Here is a 19,014-nt window from a genome sequence, read left to right on the forward strand (position 1 = left end):
ACTTGTGTATGTTGAGGAAGTGAAAGTAAGTCGGCAACCGCGGTCTTCAAAAATACTGTTAGTCGTGTGCCTTGAAAAAGTGAAAGTAAATCGGCAACCGAGGTCTTCACAAAACCCTTTAGTTGTGTACATTGGGACAGTGAAGGTAGGTCGGCAACAGGGTGACGATGTACAAAACCACCATAACACTAAGATGATCGTAACTCCCATACACTTACAACAGTCCCAGCGCCAAGATTTTTTTGTACAATGGCACCCTGGGTCTAGACTTTCTTACCTCTCTTAGCGCTAAGACAGTCGTGTGTTAATATATGGTCGCGCTAAGACAGCTTCGAAAATCTAGGCCCTGGTCGTTAAAGAATCGCAAATCGACTGGGCAATTGGTAACGCCTCGGAGACATAGGTTAAAGCCTGTGGTCGTCACAGGACAGACCTCCAAAGCAAATTCGGTCAGTCCATGTATAAGCATCCACCATTTTTCAGGTCCTCATGGATCCCCGTTTCTTGAAACACGGGAAGGAGTTCATGGAACTCAAAGAGAAGGAAAACGGCAACTTCCTCTTCAAGAAGCTTCAGGTCAGGATTGAGGCAACAGGCACAGACTATAACAATTAGATTGGACGTTTGTAACTTGGTAGTGATGCACGTATGCATGGCTCACAATGTAGGTGCGGGTGATAACAGTACCATGTGGTCAGTGTGTTGGTGTTTTATTCCGACGATGACCAATACTGCTATACATAGGGAGTTACCACCTGCGCGCCTATTTCGGCATCACTTAGCCGTAAGGCTCTTCATGATGATTATACCCCATATTATATTTAATTTTCAGTTTGACCGTTAATATTTTAGCATAAATAAAAACCTGTAACTAGATTTAGCAGTGTCCCAGCAATATTTACGGGGGGGATAACCCTGTATTTCAGCATATTGCAAAGCAAAACGGCCGGAATGTGGAATCCAAGGTCCAAAGGGCAGTAGAAGATGTTAAAGATAAGCTGGAGGTAAGAACAATCAGGCCAGAATAGATTGTGCATTCTTTCCCTTCAATGCCAAATTGCATGTGTGCCTTTAATCAACAGCACGCTATGTATTAAGGCATAAAATTGCTGTTACCAACACCAAAATATTTGTTGTTCAATATCGCCAATGGGCGTATCCTACCCTAATTACACACTCAGATGTGGATTGGACAAGCTAGTTACTGGTAATTTCGAGCCTCTATTCACATGGACGGTGTACGACGGAACTCCCCTAACAACCAGTATACGTCAGAAACCAAGTATGATTGAGTGTTATCGATTCGTCAGTGGTAACAGTAAGTGACTTTCATCGGATATCCTGTTGTTTCAGAAAGAGGCTAAAACTGTTCATGACAGGATACCTACACAGAGAATCTACCGGATCGTACAGCTGCTTGGACCCTCACAAGTGAGTGAGAGAGTGATCGTTAGTGAGTGAGAACACTGTGACACACTGTGAGTGATTTGGTTCATTCACTCATTTGACGTTTTTGGCAGATACTAGAAAGAAAGTAGGAACTGCCGGACGTAAAGACTCCAAAACTGCAACGCATGTTGTGTATGATTTGCAAGCGAAATGGGAAGGCATTTGTGTCGTGAAGTTTGAGAGACGATGTTAAAACCACCAACGTCCTTGAAGGACATTTCAACCATTTGGGTCAGCAGCCCGTTGCGTTGACGACCTCGGCTCTCTTTAATGTCCCGGGTTGATTTAAATAGAGAAAACAAATGTCTGTGCCGATTGTCGACTATGGTATTGTGTGAATGCTGTGTCACTGCAGCATTGACGATTCAAGCACGGTTAGCAGTAGGGTTGTGTTACTGGCGAAACCTACGGCCTGCACACCTCGCACACAGTACATCTTGGTGCTCCCATGATGCTACCAATGACCCTTCCTTACACAGCATGGCGTTCGCTCGGTGACTCCAAATGTATTGGGATTCACCTGAAAACATGACCAGTGTCAACGTCATGTACACTGCTGGTGGTAGGCGATTTCGTGGGCGAGACCTTTGAACGTGGTGATAAACTGTATATTTACTGTTTCCAACCGCCTCACCACTATCTCTTATTCCGGCAGTCAGGCGTCAGCAGCTATCCAGAGGTTTAGGATCAGGTGACGCTGCAATTGATCCTTTGACCCACGGCGTTCTGTGCTGGGGTGATCGTCAACATTTTCTATCAGCTATATCCCAGTGTGATAATTACGGACATTGAACGTACAGGTCACTGCATGTTGACCAAATGTTCAGCGTTCCAGTACCTGTCAGACGGTGCGCACTTTGCAAACGTCGCTTTATGCAGAAACAATGGATGACATGAAAGTCATTTTAAAAAAATACCAACCAAACAAACAAAAAACACATGGTTGGTGTTGGTGTTTGCCGATTTGTTTTCAGACATAAATCTTCTGTTATTGAACATTCATGCATAGACAATGCACATATTCCCAGTTCAATAATACCTTGCAGGAAGGTAATGCTGAGGAACAGGAGAAGAAAGCCGTCAGACCAACCAGGGCATCAAGGGTTGCCCCGCAAACTGTAAGTGACAGTGAATTCAGGACTAGACATTCATACATAGACAATACACATATTCCCAGTTCAATAATACCTTGCAGGAAGGTAATGCCGAGGAACAGGAGAAGAAAGCCGTCAGACCAACCAGGGCATCAAGGGTTGCCCCGCAAACTGTAAGTGACAGTGAATTCAGGACAAGCGTCAATGGTAACAGTTAAAAAATTGTAAAAGACGGCTCAAACATCTGAAATTGGCAGCAGTCAATCATTACCGCTACCTTTTGTCTAATGACTGTTGATGTTTTTTCATAAAGTATATATGCTTGGTGCGGTGGATAATTATCTCTAAATGCTTAAATATGTAGTTATGTCCACAGGAACCGCCTGAGATAGACAACAATTCAACAAATTACGTGAAGGTGAGTGAATGAGTGACTGCGTGCGTGAGTGCGCACGTATGAGTGGATGAGTGGGTTTGAGTGAGTGAGTCTTAGTGAGTGAGTGAGGGGATGGGTGGGTCTTCGTGGGTGAGTGAGGGGATGGGTGGGTTTGAGTCAGTGAGTGGGTGAACGAATGGGTGGGTCTTATTGAGTGAGTGAGGAGATGGGTGGGTTTGAGTGAGTGAGGGAATGGATGGGTTTCAGTGAGTGAGTGAGGGGATTGGTAGGTTTCAGTGAGTGAGTGAGCGGGTGAGTAGGTGGGACTGAGTGAGTGAGTTTATTTTATCGCCGCATGTGTCTGGTTCATGTTCGAATAAAGCCTTGAGTGACTCAGCTGTAAGGCTATGAGGTCGGGCTTGCTGATGACATGACACGAGATTTGAGAGAACCCACCCTCATAGCTGTAGATCTGTGTCTGGTCCAAACGACACAACTCCACTGAGCAGATTGGGGCACCGTATTTGCCCTTACCCCGTAGTCCCCGGACGACTAGGCGCCACTGGCATGCTATACCGGGTGGAATCGTCGCACCTACAAAAAGTAGTTAGTTCTAACTTCATGGGCTCATGTTCATTTGTTTCTCATCCTTTAGAAATTCCTGAAACTGATCTATACCGACAACATCATCAACACCGAGGACAACTACGGCAACACAGCTCTGCACCTGGCGGCCCAGAACGGACACACGGAGTTTGTGCAGGTGTGTAATTGTAGAAATGACTCTACTCTAATCAGAAAGTGGTCATGTTTGTTAGAAAGGCACCAGTATAATATCGTCTGTCCTAAAAATTCTGAGTTAATCACAAAGTAGTCATTTTGTTAAGAAGGTACCAGTATAATGTACCCTGTCCAAGACAATCGTTGATCATTATGATATGCCCTGACAGTTAAGGACACGCGGTGATCAAAGGATATTTAAGTCTTTACCACGGAACAGATAATGTTGTAAACACCATCAACCTTTCAGCTGAAAGCAGAGCATTCATTTAATCTTTCACACTCAGAAAACCTCAGGAAGATCCTTCCACAACCACAAGAAATCCGTCATTATCGGATTGTTGGATTGTCCATGGTGTCTATATGTTAGTAAATCACTGTCAATAGTGACGATCCCAGGTGTTCATTGAAAGGTGAGCGTGTGCTACCACAGGTGGTGCCCATAATACACATGCAAGCAGTAGTCATGTTGTCACCTGGAAGAAACAGGGAGGATGTGGTATGTAAACTGAACTGCGTCGGACATAATTTTTGTCAGTGATGCGTCACAAATGGCAATATTCGCCACTCTAAGGCCCTTTATGATATAACCCTGGGCATCTTGTGAGAAAGTGTCCTTTGACACTCTTTCAAACAGTGGAAATTAGAGAGCAGTAGGGTAATCACCAAGTGTTTGTGCCATATTGCTCGAAACTGATGAAATACTGATCCGGAGGAGGATTAGCACAAATGGTTCCCATTAGTATGACTTCATCTAGCAGAGAGTATGTGTTAAAATAGATCGTAGATATTGATATAGAATGGGTATGCTTGACAGACAGACAGACACACAGAGTTTATGCATTTTCAAGCCCTTTGACCCATACCACAGACAAAGGAATATGGCTATAGGTTTGTGCATGCATGATGTCAGTTGCATTGAAAAATGTTAAAACTGCAGCTATATTTGCGTAGCTTTAAAACTTCACTTACATATTTTCAATATCTTTAATAGGCTTTATGTTTTCAGTTAACATCAGGTTTATAAGCATGTTGGGAGCCGTTAGACAGAATTGTCGTTCTTTCCTGTACGTGTCACAAACCATCATAGGACACTCTAATAGCGTCATGTCCATCCGGAATGGACCCGTGAAGGCCCTGGTAGAAGGTGAAGGTCCCGGGGTAGAACAGGCCTTCAGCAACCCATGCTTGCCATAAAACGCGACTATGCTTGTCGTAATTGGCGACTAACGGGATCGAGTTGTCAGGCTGACTTAGTTGACACATGTCACCGGTTCCCAGTTGCGCAGATCAATGGTCATGTTGTCGATCACTGGATTGTCTGTTCCAGACCCGATTATTTACAGACGGCAGCCATATAGCTGGAATATTGCTGAGTGGGGCGTAAAACTCAACTCACACACTCACTCCATCCTCAGTGAGAGACATATCCATATGTGTACTGTGAAAGTGCTGTCGGAAATTGAAATTAAACCCTGCTTTTAGACTGTTAATCTGTATCCCTTCAGTTGCAAATAGCATATGGTGTCCCCCCATTAGTCAGAAGCCCCATTAGTCAGAAGGTATTTTTCAAGGTAGGCTGACCACAGCTCCCCTAATAATTAAATGGACTAACCCGATTCATTAATTACCAAGAAAACATAGCACAACTAACCCGATTCATTAATTACCAAGAAAACATAACGCAACTTTGATTCAAGCATTTATATGTTTACAATGAAAAAGTCAGAGTAATAAAAGAGTTATTTTAGCACTATCACTGTATCATTTCATTCACTTCTGTCCATCGTTCACTGTCTACTGTTCACTTCAACCAAGTTTTACAAGCTTCCCAACAGCATCCAAATACTGTATGGAGGTCTTAATGCCTTGTTGCAAGGTGGGATGCATCTTCTTGGTGGTACTTCAGGAGTTCGTCTTGGTAAAGGGCTGGCATGGCTGTTGTAGGTTGCTCTCGAGCACGCTTCCTCATGGAACTGACGAATTTCAGTCTTGTACTGTCCGGCGGCGGGTAATTGTGTTCTGTGGAATTCCTTACATAGTCTCCTACTGTAGTGCACTTGCCTGTGCAAGTCTTGACAACACATCTCCAGTGGGCAGTGGTGGTGGTGGTGGTTTTGTTCCTATTGAACAGGTAGTTATCGAACAACACTTGAAGAGAACCTCTCTGGGATGTAATATATTCCACTTTCTGCAAACCTGCCATGGTTGTGGTTAATGATGGACATTTTGCAGCACATATATAACATGTCTCAATACAAGATATCAGTTGAGATAGTTAAGTGATGCCGTAGTTATTCCTTCTGACAATAGGGGTTCTCACTTCTCCCTCAGTTGTTTTTAAGGTGAAAATGTGCATACGTATATGAACACACTCTTTATACTTCTCAATTTGAAATAATTCATTTATAACACACACGCTTATGTCTAATTACGCTAGCCTAATTAGGAATGTTCCATTATTCCTATAGGTAAGGAGTTGGTCAACCGTAACTAATCCTTCTGACAATAGGGGTTCTCACTATTGGGGCTTCTGACTAATGGGGTATCACCGAAATACCCTACATCGGCCTAACTGGGCGTTGAGTGGGTTGCGTAATAGGATATTCAGAAAAGCATTTTTACTCGTAAGATCCGGACAAACTTGAGAACAGAAGCTGACACAATCGATGAGACTGTGTATAGTTAAACACGTCAGATATTTTTCAACATTTAGTAGTGATTTGTACTTGAGTAATATATGCATTTGGTAAAAAAATTGAAACAGACCAGTACCAGTCCAGACAGTCATGTTATCTTTGATTATGACATTATATGAGATAAGAATGTTTTTGCATCCCCAGTGGATACATATGGAGTTTATATGTATTTCTTATGTTTCGACAGAAAATGCTTTCAAAACACAAAGCTGAGCATGGTCGAAAAAACGACAGCGAAAGAACGGCTCTACACCTTGCGGCTGAGAACGGACACACACAGTACTGATTTAGTTTTCATTGGTGTCTCATAAGGTCTTTTGGTTAATCCACTGAAATGATTAATAAACCTTTATGTGAAGTTTGTTTTATATTCATCCATATAAATTCAGAAATTAGGGGTTTGTTTTGTTCCGATTTAGCCTCAAAAGTATTTCGAAATGACCAGTGCCAAAAGCAAATGCCACGAAAGGATAGTAATACAGTTTTACGTCTGGCGGATGTATGTCTCTTTACTATATGTATTCACGCCAGTGCTGGTTTCTGCATAATGCGTCGAACAGGATGTCGGTGCTGATGTGAGAGCCTACTTATATTTAATGGAATTCAGATTTTTAGAATGTGTTTCGCGTTGTCAGGACAGTCCAGGAGATCCTGGCAGTTCACAAGCATGGCGTGTTTGCAGAGGATCAGAGTCGCAACACGCCTCTACACCTGGCCGCCAGAGGGGGACACAAGGAAACAGTTCAACTCCTCGTCAAGAATGGAGCTGACGTTCACCAAATGTAAATATTCGACATCTTGGGTTCTCATTACAGTAAAAATCTATGGCTTACATCTCACCGTATGCACATTCTGTGTGTCTGTTGGGTCGGGTTTGATCTAGAATTGGAATCTCCCCCACGAAACATTATAACATGTTTATACTGGTTGTATACTTGCTGTGGACATACACACTTATCTTACCTCACACATGAATGTCGCTTTAAGACTGGCTAAGCGCTATTCTAGTACTTTCAATGTATCCCGTTAACAGGCGATGTATTATTTTCAATGTACACCGCTGGGAATTCCGAACTCTTCTGGTTCTTCATTGTGGTACCCTTTTTTATCTCGAATGACATTGCATCACGCATTAAGCGCGGAAATTACCGATGTTTTGCGATTAAAATCGATGGAAGAGAGATAACTCTAAATCTGTTGATTTAGAAGTGTTCAAAAGAAGTGCTTCAAACAGTTCAAAATTAAAATTCAGGTGTTCGGTACGAGAAATACGTTGTTCACTGGTCGCGAGGGGACCACGGGCTGATGTACCCCTCGCGACCAGTGAACAACTTATAATATTAAGTGACGAGTCCAGATACTTACCTTGAGTTTTCTTTTATCGTAAGAAAACATGTTTTCCATATAATGATCTAGAATTTCTCACTATTTAAACGTTATTAGTTTTGATCTGAAAACGATTCATGAAATTGTTATCATCTTGCAAGCAGAAGTGAATCATCATGATCTGTGATCATATAATGGCAAAGCATTTCTTCCATAAACAATTACTGGGCATGAGCTCTTCAAAAATAATCGTGATACTACAAATATATTTTCCCCAAAACGACAATGACGAATAACGTCTCACAAAACCCCGTCATAACGTAACCGCGTGACTTGAAAGACTTGAAAGTTTCGGTCATTCTAAGAAGTGTTTTGAACGCCCCATCTACATATGTATATTAGTATATTAGCATGGTATAGGTATTCAACATTGTTACAGGAACGTGCGCGGAATGACCCCACTTGACCTAGCTGCCAAACACGGTGAGGTAGAGATCTGCGAGATGCTGGTCAAGAAAGAACAGCTGACCTGGTCAGGGAGGGGCGGGAACGTGAGTGTGACAGACTCAGTGTGACTGTGCCACTTCTGTATGTGTTTGTGTCGCTGTCTGTGTGTATAGTCACCAGCATGAGAGCTCTACCAATCAGAACCAGACAATCCAATGAGTGATATCACGAGCAACGATCCGTTCCGTTTTGATATCCCGTTACCAAAATCACCTAGTCAGGTTACACCAGACACTGACACAACTAGCACTGAATAGGGGAACCATGCGTATCCCAAGTAAGGAGAATATGTGCCAGACAAAGAGAGACAAGGAAATGGCTTACTGTAAAGGGGACCCAGCCATTAATATCGAATACACATTTTACTAATAAAGGGAAGACGTAATCACGGATTGTGGGTTATGTGCTTATATTTAAGTATCATGTGTATTTTGTGTATGTGTGTCTGTGTCTAGTTCATAAATTTATTTTTATTAATAACTATTGTCATCATCATAAACTCGTCTAGTGAGTGTCATTACGTGCGTTAGTCTTGTGGGCCATGTGTTTGCTCGTCAGTCTATAGATCCGGGTTTGATACCCAACATTGGTACAATGCGTGAAACGAATTTAGGTTGCCTCAGCTGTCATGATGTTAAAACGGCAGCAGACTATCCTCACATTCTTGATAGGTGACATAAACCACCTTTTCTAGATATACGACTTCACTGGTACAGGAATGTTTCTGCTACAGGAAGGCCCCCTCCATCTGGCCTGCCGGGAGGGTCATCTCAACGTGGCTATGCTCCTTCTCCGGACCAAGGCGGACATGGTGTCCAGGAACAGTGAGGGTCTGAACTGCCTAGATCTGGCAATCATCCATGGGCATAAGTAGGACATTAGTTATTATGATCATTAATATTTTAAAGTTTCTCTGTGTTTACACACTAATAAGGTCTGCTGGCCAGTTCCACTGTGATCGTATTAATACCCAGGCTTCAGTAAAATGTGACTAGTTCAAGGCGAGTCAAACAGCTCAGTTGAACTTCTTAGTGGGATAAGTGACTGACTAATTGTATGTTTTATCATTCTCCCTGAATTCTATATAATACTGTAAGGAAAGAGTTCAGGACAGCTGAGTTTTAATGTCGTGTCTGTATATCTTTAATAGCTGAAACATTTTCTCATTTGTCCTCCAGACACTCCAAAAGCTAGCAACTTCTTTTACCAATTAAAAAATAGTGAAGTGGGTTATGAAATCGTGGACAGTTGATGAATTTTCTAATTTTAACAAGGGACATAGCCCGCTACATCTTGCGCCATGATTTATGGAAAGAAGCCATGAGGAACAGTTTCAGTCCGAAAAAGAAACACAACAAAGGCTTCTCTAAGAAGATCGTAACACCCATGAGGAGGCTGATTCGCACCATGCCAGGTGAGTAGAAGTGTAGTTGTTGAGTGGATTGCTTAATATTATACGTGGTGAGCAAGACTCCAGGCTAGCTTGAAGTGACGGGATCAGCCCACCTGTGACGGGTGTAATAGCTTTGGAGTCATCTTTGTGTGCAGACTCGTTCAGTGTTGTCACCAACCCTAGTACTTAAAGGTCGCAAGCAAACCCAAAAATCAAACGTAATTAAAGCACAATTATCACTTATTCATGACATATAATATACATTGCTGCATGTAAAAAACAAATAAGCAAAATTATAAGCGTACAATCGCGATTCAAAAGTGCAGCATTTTGTTCCTGGGCTTACTTCCCTCGAAACGAAGCCCTCGGGAGACCGAACGGGTAACGGGTAGGGGTGCACTCAAGTGTAACGACAGTTTCCGATTGGCTGGTTCATTTGCTGATACGCTGGGGGCTCATTGTGTGTACAGAAAGATGATCTGTTTGATGGGCATTTATTATAATTGATGCGTCGTTTCAGTATGTATTCATATACCGTTGTCAAACAAAATCATATATGCTAGAAGAAGCTGTCATCCAAAAGAATGTATATAGAGATATTGGGTTTTGTAAATACATGTTCTCTGAATTTGCGCTCGATCCAATAAAAAATCATGTCAGTAGAGATGGTGAACTACTGCGTGGCTGGAAACTGTCATTCATCCAGGTACAAACCAGGACTTGAACCTGACAAGAGTTTGCACCAGTTTCCGTCAGATCCAGTCATCTGAGAAAATTTGATGTAGTTTGTTTGCAACCCACAGGCATAAAACCATGTCATGTGTACTAGTATCACATGTACCTAATTACATAATGTGGCAGAGACAGGACTGGGGTGCATAAATCAGTTTATGGCGTATAGCCTGATAGGTATTAAAGGGCCACTGATGCGGAGCAATTTCCGTGGACTGGTGGTTTCTTTTGTTATTGTTTTTCTCCCGTGAGTACCCGGATGGTATCCCAGAATTCGTGACTGATTCGTGATCTCTGCTGCGCCTCCCATATGCGCGATTGATGAAGTCATTTTACTTCGTAATTATGAAAACAAATCAAACACCATGAAGTTTACTCATCTGCCAGTGATATGAAAAAAAACAACGTTAGGACTGAAGAAAACGAAGTCAGTGTACGTCTACACTCTACACTGCCTTTTTGACAAATCCGCTGTTGAAGTAATTAATCAATCAGTGTGTTATCGGTTAATCCTTTTGATGGATGTTTGTTTTTGTAACTCAGCTGATAAACCCTCTTTCATCACTGACATGCACATATTATTAAGAAATGCGCATAGGTATTTGTTGTGTACTTGGGTGAATGGGTAAAATCAGTTTTTTTACGTAAGAAAATTTTCAGATTTCTCTACCAATGGCAAAGTCGTTGTTATTAGTTTACGAATTCCGATAAATCAACTGTGTGATTTTTGTTATCATTGATAATAAACCAGGGTCGCAGCTACATAAATTTGTTGTTGTTGGTAGATAGTATCCTAGTGTCCTCCCATCGAATTGAGTGTCCAGGGTTCTTGAGAATGTGTTCAGAGATGGCCGATTTCTGGTCGAGTTTGCTGACTGAGGTCTGATGTTCCTTCATTCTGGTGTTGATTGGTCTCAGCGTTTCTCCAATGTATAGGTCGCCACAGTTGCAAGGGATCTGGTAGATGCATCCTCTCGGGTTAGGGTGTTCACAGCTGGGTCCTTTACCGTTGGCTTTTAGGCAGCATCAAAGCCAGCATCGATGTCACCTTCTCCAGTGGCAAGACCATCAAGACCTACCTAAAAGCCAACGGTAAAGGACCCAGCTGAAGGACCAGAATGAAGGAACATCAGACCTCAGTCAGCAAACTCGACCAGAAATCGGCCATCTCTGAACACATTCTCAAGAACCCTGGACACTCAATTCGATGGGAGGACACTAGGATACTATCTACCAACAACAACAACTGGCGCCAAAGGAAACTGCAAGAGGCCATCGAGATCCGGAGACAGAAACCAGCCATCAACCGCGACCAAGGAGTGTACCTACCAAGTGCCTGGGACTTATTGATAAATTAATCTCATCTATCTGTGTACATTCTATCTATGTAATTCATGTATAGCCAATCTACCCGAGTACATCCTTACCTACTTGTGTTTGTACATCATCAACCCTCATGTAAACATGCTCACCCCCTATCGTGTGTTATGTAACATCATCCTATCATGCGTAATGTATCACCATTGGCTTCCATCCTTATCCCCAATCATGTACATCGTCCTTACCCCGTATCTGTGTTATGTAAACATATCCAATCAACTGTAATGCATCACCATTGGCTTCCATCATTGGTATCATAACTATCGGCTTCCTATCAGTGCTTGTTTATACTGGCTTCCAGCGTTCGTTAACTCATTCCACTTGTTACTTTGTTATTGTTTTACCTGTACATATAAATACACCTCTGTATCCCTTTCTCAATCACCTGATGAAGGAGTAAGCATTAACTCCGAAACGCTGTGTTCTCACATAAAGACGTTGATATCCATAAAAACCTTCATTCTTATACATAAATTTACGTATGATGTTTGCTATGAATTTAGTGAGTCGTTTGGAATCCGATTTCGCGTGCTTTTTTTCTTCGCGTTTTTTCAACTTTTTAGGTTGAATTGGCATTTGTGATGATTTGATTCGGTAAGTGCATACCGAAAGGTATCAGAATCTGCAAAGGTGTGTTTTGCGTTACATGTGACCTTTAAAAGAACCCACAAATCCGTTGGTATATGACCAGATGGTGGCCTCATGAATGCGTGAACACCAAGCTGCGGGTACAGTAACGTGCAGTAAACAAAGTACTTTTTTGACTATGACAAAACATGATTATGATCCCCAGGGAGTTGAGACTGAAAATTACGATGTGCCGTTGAGACTGACATTCAATATATGATGATGAATTGGACACAGCGGTATTTAGGGCAACTTACTGGATGCCCATGAGAGACAGTATTTTCATCAAGTTGTTTGTTTTAGACTTGGCCTACGAGGTGTTAGACAGGTGTACAACCAAAACCAAGAAGGAAACGGGCAAAGATCAAGAGAAAACGAAAGGAAAAGACCAAGGGAAAGAGAAACTGAAAACAAAAGAGAAACTGAAAGCAAAAAAGAAAGGGAAAGAGCAAGAGAAAGAAAAAGAGGAGGGGAAAATGGAATACAACTTTGAATTTGTTGATGATCTGTATGAAAACTGGGCGATTCCAGGTAAAATTGGCAACATCGATCTTGTGACAAATGTGTAACGTTTGTTTGAGGGGAGTTAGTGACTGTTTGTTGGGTGGTTAGTACACACGTTGTGATGTCAGTATTGTTGTGTTGTGTTGTGTTGTGTTGTCAGAATCTCTGTTGTGTGATGAAATAGTCTCAGGGGCTTGTGTCTGTATTACTGAAGATACAATACATTTCTGTTGAGGATATATAACATTATTAATCCTATGTTGCCTTAAGAGCCCAAATGATATGTCAACAAATCTATGATAGGACATAGAGTAATGGGGATTTCCACATAATACATGGTGTGACGTGGTGTGTGACCATCTTTAGATGTTACAACAGAAAATGACAAATCGGAAACCAGTATTGTTATGTTATTTTGAATTCCATGTAACTGGTGTAACTCACCATTAACGGTGCACCACACAGCCAAACGCAGTGAGTGAGTGAGTGAGTTTAGTTTTTCGCTGCTTTTAGCAATAATCCAGCAATATCAGATAACCAGAAATGGGTTTCACAATTATACCCATGTGGGGAATCGAACCGGAGCCTTCCCACTAGACTATCCCACCGTCCTCAAACGTCTTGTAATGTACAGTGACACAAGTATAGATTAAGAAAAAAATCCATAAACATTTATATTTCATATCTCTTATGCAATTATCTAGAGTGTGTTTATAAACCCGATGTCATTCTGATTCCTTTCGTCAGAAAAAAAGAAGAAGAAATCTCATAAAAGGGATCTCGAAAACGAAACGGTTCCGTACACACAGAGAGCCAGCGTGATCAAGAGTAACCACCCACTGTCCATCATGGTGATACAGCTTTCAGTTATATTATATATATATTTATATCACACGTGTACTAGATACTAGTACATAACATGCACTATAGTCAGTGAAAACGTACCGATGAATTTCACTTTGAAAAAAGTGAGTCCATATACACTAAGGCTGCGAATCACCATAACCTTACCTTGCCAACTGAACATATAAATCTCAGAATTTTATTCTACTTAGGATTGAAGTTTGCTGTTATTGGTTTGTATTATGGTATGCACATTAGATGAGACACCGAGAACAAGTAGGATTGGTCTAAGTTAACGCTCATCATGTGCCGGAAGTGCATTTGTTTCGCTGTTCCAACTTCTGAGCTTACCCCCATATTATACAAGCAAATATGAAAAGCGATATGAATTCATGATCGTTTGTTATACAGCTTTTATCCTGTATAAGTTAAATACAATTCATAGATTTAAATGTTCAAGTGACAATGAAACACTATGAGGATTCGCTGTCTAACTTTCACTTTATTTGATTATTTTACCTTTTTTTTCAAAAGTGAAATCCACTGAAATTTCACCGCAAACAAATATATATAGCCGATATATGTTTATACTACAGGTGTACTACATATACAGTATATATAAAGGTTATTACATATTTATTTATCTTACCTCAAACATAAATGTCGCAGTCTGATTGGCTGAACGCTCTTCTATTACTTTGAAAATGACATTGTACCTCGTTATCTAGCAATGGCTTCAAAAAGATTTGTACCCGGGCTTCAAACAATTCAAAATTAACATTCCTTCGGATGTGTGTGCATGTATATTTCATTTAATGTATAAATCATTAGTATTAATAGTTTTACTTATAAGACTGAATTAAATCGCTGTTCATTAGCCCGTTCATATGTACGTGTAACAGTATTCCCAGCCTTCTGGATGTTATGTATCACAGGAACTGAAACACATGTTGCAGTAATGGCCACCTGTTATCTTTTAACACATGTAAAGGCTAAACGTAGATACTGAAACTAGTTTCATGAAAACGTATCTGAACCATGCACAAAATATGCATCACAATAGTAGAAGTAGAGTAATCGGAAGGATAGGGCGATTGTGTTTCTCGTGTTCAACCTACCTTCGCCTAAAAAACTGTCTAGTATGTACAACAATGTTGACGTATGACATCACTACCGGTGACCGATTTATTACAAAATAGCGGCTTCGCTGACAAGGACGTTGCGAGGATTCTTTCGTTGATTCAGGGACCGATTGTACATAAACATGAGATGTAAGTAATCAGAAATATTCTTAGTGAGTGAGTGAGTGAGTTTAGTTTCACGCCGCACCCCAGAATGATTCTAATAATCTCTGTATTGTACAACAGGTGGAGTGTAACAGGGATGAACTGCTACAACATCCTTTTGTCAGCAAACTCATCAAGAGGAAGTGGTTCCATATATAACGTGCACTACATATTTGCATGTTTATACCACAGGTGTACCACATATATAACGTGTACTACATATTTGCATGTTTATACCACAAGTGTACAACATATATAACGTGCACTATATATTTGCATGTTTATACCACAGGTGTACCACATATATAACGTGCACTACATATTTACATGTTTATACCACAGGTGTACCACATATATAACGTGTACTACATATTTGCATGTTTATACCACAGGTGTACCACATATATAACGTGTACTACATATTTACATGTTTATACCACAGGTGTACCACATATATAACGTGTACTACATATTTGCATGTTTATACCACAAGTGTACCACATATATAACGTGTACTACATATTTACATGTTTATACCACAGGTGTACCACATATATAACGTGTACTACATATTTGCATGTTTATACCACAGGTGTACCACATATATAACGTGTACTACATATTTACATGTTTATACCACAGGTGTACCACATATATAACGTGTACTACATATTTGCATGTTTATACCACAGGTGTACCACATATATAACGTGTACTACATATTTACATGTTTATACCACAGGTGTACCACATATATAACGTGTACTACATATTTGCATGTTTATACCACAAGTGTACCACATATATAACGTGTACTACATATTTACATGTTTATACCACAGGTGTACCACATATATAACGTGTACTACATATTTGCATGTTTATACCACAGGTGTACCACATATATAACGTGTACTACATATTTACATGTTTATACCACAGGTGTACCACATATATAACGTGTACTACATATTTGCATGTTTATACCACAGGTGTACCACATATATAACGTGTACTACATATTTACATGTTTATACCACAGGTGTACCACATATATAACGTGTACTACATATTTGCGTGTTTATACCACAAGTGTACCACATATATAACGTGTACTACATATTTACATGTTTATACCACAGGTGTACCACATATATAACGTGTACTACATATTTACATGTTTATACCACAGGTGTACCACATATATAACGTGTACTACATATTTACATGTTTATACCACAGGTGTACCACATATATAACGTGTACTACATATTTACATGTTTATACCACAGGTGTACCACATATATAACGTATACTACATATTTACATGTTTATACCACAGGTGTAGCACATATATATATAACGTGTACTACATATTTGCATGTTTATACCACAGGTGTACCACATATATAACGTGTACTACATATTTACATGTTTATACCACAGGTGTACCACATATATAACGTGTACTACATATTTACATGTTTATACCACAGGTGTACCACATATATAACGTGTACTACATATTTACATGTTTATACCACAGGTGTACCACATATATAACGTATACTACATATTTACATGTTTATACCACAGGTGTACCACATATATAACGTGTACTACATATTTACATGTTTATACCACAGGTGTACCACATATATAACGTGTACTACATATTTGCATGTTTATACCACAGGTGTACCACATGTATAACGTGTACTACATATTTGCATGTTTATACCACAGGTGTACCACATATATAACGTGTACTACATATTTACATGTTTATACCACAGGTGTACCACATATATATATAACGTGTACTACATATTTGCATGTTTATACCACAGGTGTACCACATATATAACGTGTACTACATATTTACATGTTTATACCACAGGTGTACCACATATATATATAACGTGTACTACATATTTGCATGTTTATACCACAGGTGTACCACATATATATATATAACGTATACTACATATTTACATGTTTATACCACAGGTGTACCACATATATAACGTATACTACATATTTACATGTTTATACCACAGGTGTACCACATATATAACGTGTACTACATATTTACATGTTTATACCACAGGTGTACCACATATATAACGTGTACTACATATCTACATGTTTATACCACAGGTGTACCACATATATAACGTGTACTACATATTTACATGTTTATACCACAGGTGTACCACACATATAACGTGTACTACATATTTACATGTTTATACCACAGGTGTACCACATATATATATAACGTGTACTACATATTTGCATGTTTATACCACAGGTGTACCACATATATATATAACATATACTACATATTTACATGTTTATACCACAGGTGTACCACATATATAACGTATACTACATATTTACATGTTTATACCACAGGTGTACCACATATATATATAACGTGTACTACATATTTACATGTTTATACCACAGGTGTACCACATATATAACGTGTACTACATATTTACATGTTTATACCACAGGTGTACCACATATATAACGTATACTACATATTTACATGTTTATACCACAGGTGTACCACATATATAACGTGTACTACATACTTACATGTTTATACCACAGGTGTAGCACATATATAACGTGTACTACATATTTACATGTTTATACCACAGGTGTACCACATATATAACGTGTACTACATATTTGCATGTTTATACCACAGGTGTACCACATATATAACGTGTACTACATATTTACATGTTTATACCACAGGTGTACCACATATATAACGTATACTACATATTTACATGTTTATACCACAGGTGTACCACATATATAACGTGTACTACATACTTACATGTTTATATCACAGGTGTACCACATATATAACGTGTACTACATACTTACATGTTTATACCACAGGTGTACCACATATATAACGTGTACTACATATTTACATGTTTATACCACAGGTGTACCACATATATAACGTGTACTACATATTTACATGTTTATACCACAGGTGTACCACATATATAACGTGTACTACATATTTGCATGTTTATACCACAGGTGTACCACATATATAACGTGTACTACATATTTACATGTTTATACCACAGGTGTACCACATATATAACGTATACTACATATTTACATGTTTATACCACAGGTGTAGCACATATATATATAACGTGTACTACATATTTGCATGTTTATACCACAGGTGTACCACATATGTAACGTGTACTACATATTTACATGTTTATACCACAGGTGTACCACATATATAACGTATACTACATATTTACATGTTTATACCACAGGTGTACCACATATATAACGTGTACTACATATTTACATGTTTATACCACAGGTGTACCACATATATAACGTGTACTACATATTTACATGTTTATACCACAGGTGTACCACATATATATATAACGTGTACTACATGTTTACATGTTTATACCACAGGTGTAGCACATATATAACGTATACTACATATTTACATGTTTATACCACAGGTGTACCACATATATAACGTGTACTACATATTTACATGTTTATACCACAGGTGTACCACATATATAACGTGTACTACATATTTACATGTTTATACCACAGGTGTACCACATATATAACGTGTGCTACATATTTACATGTTTATACCACAGGTGTACCACATATATAACGTGTGCTACATATTTACATGTTTATACCACAGGTGTAGCACATATATAACGTATACTACATATTTACATGTTTATACCACAGGTGTACCACATATATAACGTATACTACATATTTACATGTTTATACCACAGGTGTGCCACATATATAACGTGTACTACATATTTACATGTTTATACCACAGGTGTACCACATATATAACGTATACTACATATTTACATGTTTATACCACAGGTGTAGCACATATATAACGTATACTACATATTTACATGTTTATACCACAGGTGTGCCACATATATAACGTGTACTACATATTTACATG

At 39.4% G+C, this 19,014-nt stretch overlaps 1 protein-coding gene across 1 annotated transcript in view; it reads left to right on the forward strand.

Moving 5' to 3' along the window:
- The window catches only part of LOC137261264 (transient receptor potential cation channel subfamily A member 1 homolog), a 45,090-nt gene that overhangs the window by 12,764 nt on the left and 13,312 nt on the right, over nt 1-19,014 (forward strand). Inside the window, exons 9-21 of the mRNA XM_067798986.1 lie at nt 484-576; nt 927-1,004; nt 1,354-1,431; nt 2,496-2,567; nt 2,920-2,961; nt 3,575-3,682; nt 6,586-6,677; nt 7,034-7,180; nt 8,164-8,275; nt 8,965-9,101; nt 9,506-9,645; nt 12,667-12,894; nt 13,615-13,718. Of these exons, the coding sequence (XP_067655087.1) occupies nt 484-576; nt 927-1,004; nt 1,354-1,431; nt 2,496-2,567; nt 2,920-2,961; nt 3,575-3,682; nt 6,586-6,677; nt 7,034-7,180; nt 8,164-8,275; nt 8,965-9,101; nt 9,506-9,645; nt 12,667-12,894; nt 13,615-13,718 (1,431 nt within the window). The remainder of the gene's footprint in view (nt 1-483; nt 577-926; nt 1,005-1,353; nt 1,432-2,495; nt 2,568-2,919; nt 2,962-3,574; nt 3,683-6,585; nt 6,678-7,033; nt 7,181-8,163; nt 8,276-8,964; nt 9,102-9,505; nt 9,646-12,666; nt 12,895-13,614; nt 13,719-19,014) is intronic.

The sequence above is a fragment of the Haliotis asinina genome, chromosome 14, assembly GCF_037392515.1.
Source record: "Haliotis asinina isolate JCU_RB_2024 chromosome 14, JCU_Hal_asi_v2, whole genome shotgun sequence".
Taxonomy (NCBI): domain Eukaryota; kingdom Metazoa; phylum Mollusca; class Gastropoda; order Lepetellida; family Haliotidae; genus Haliotis; species Haliotis asinina.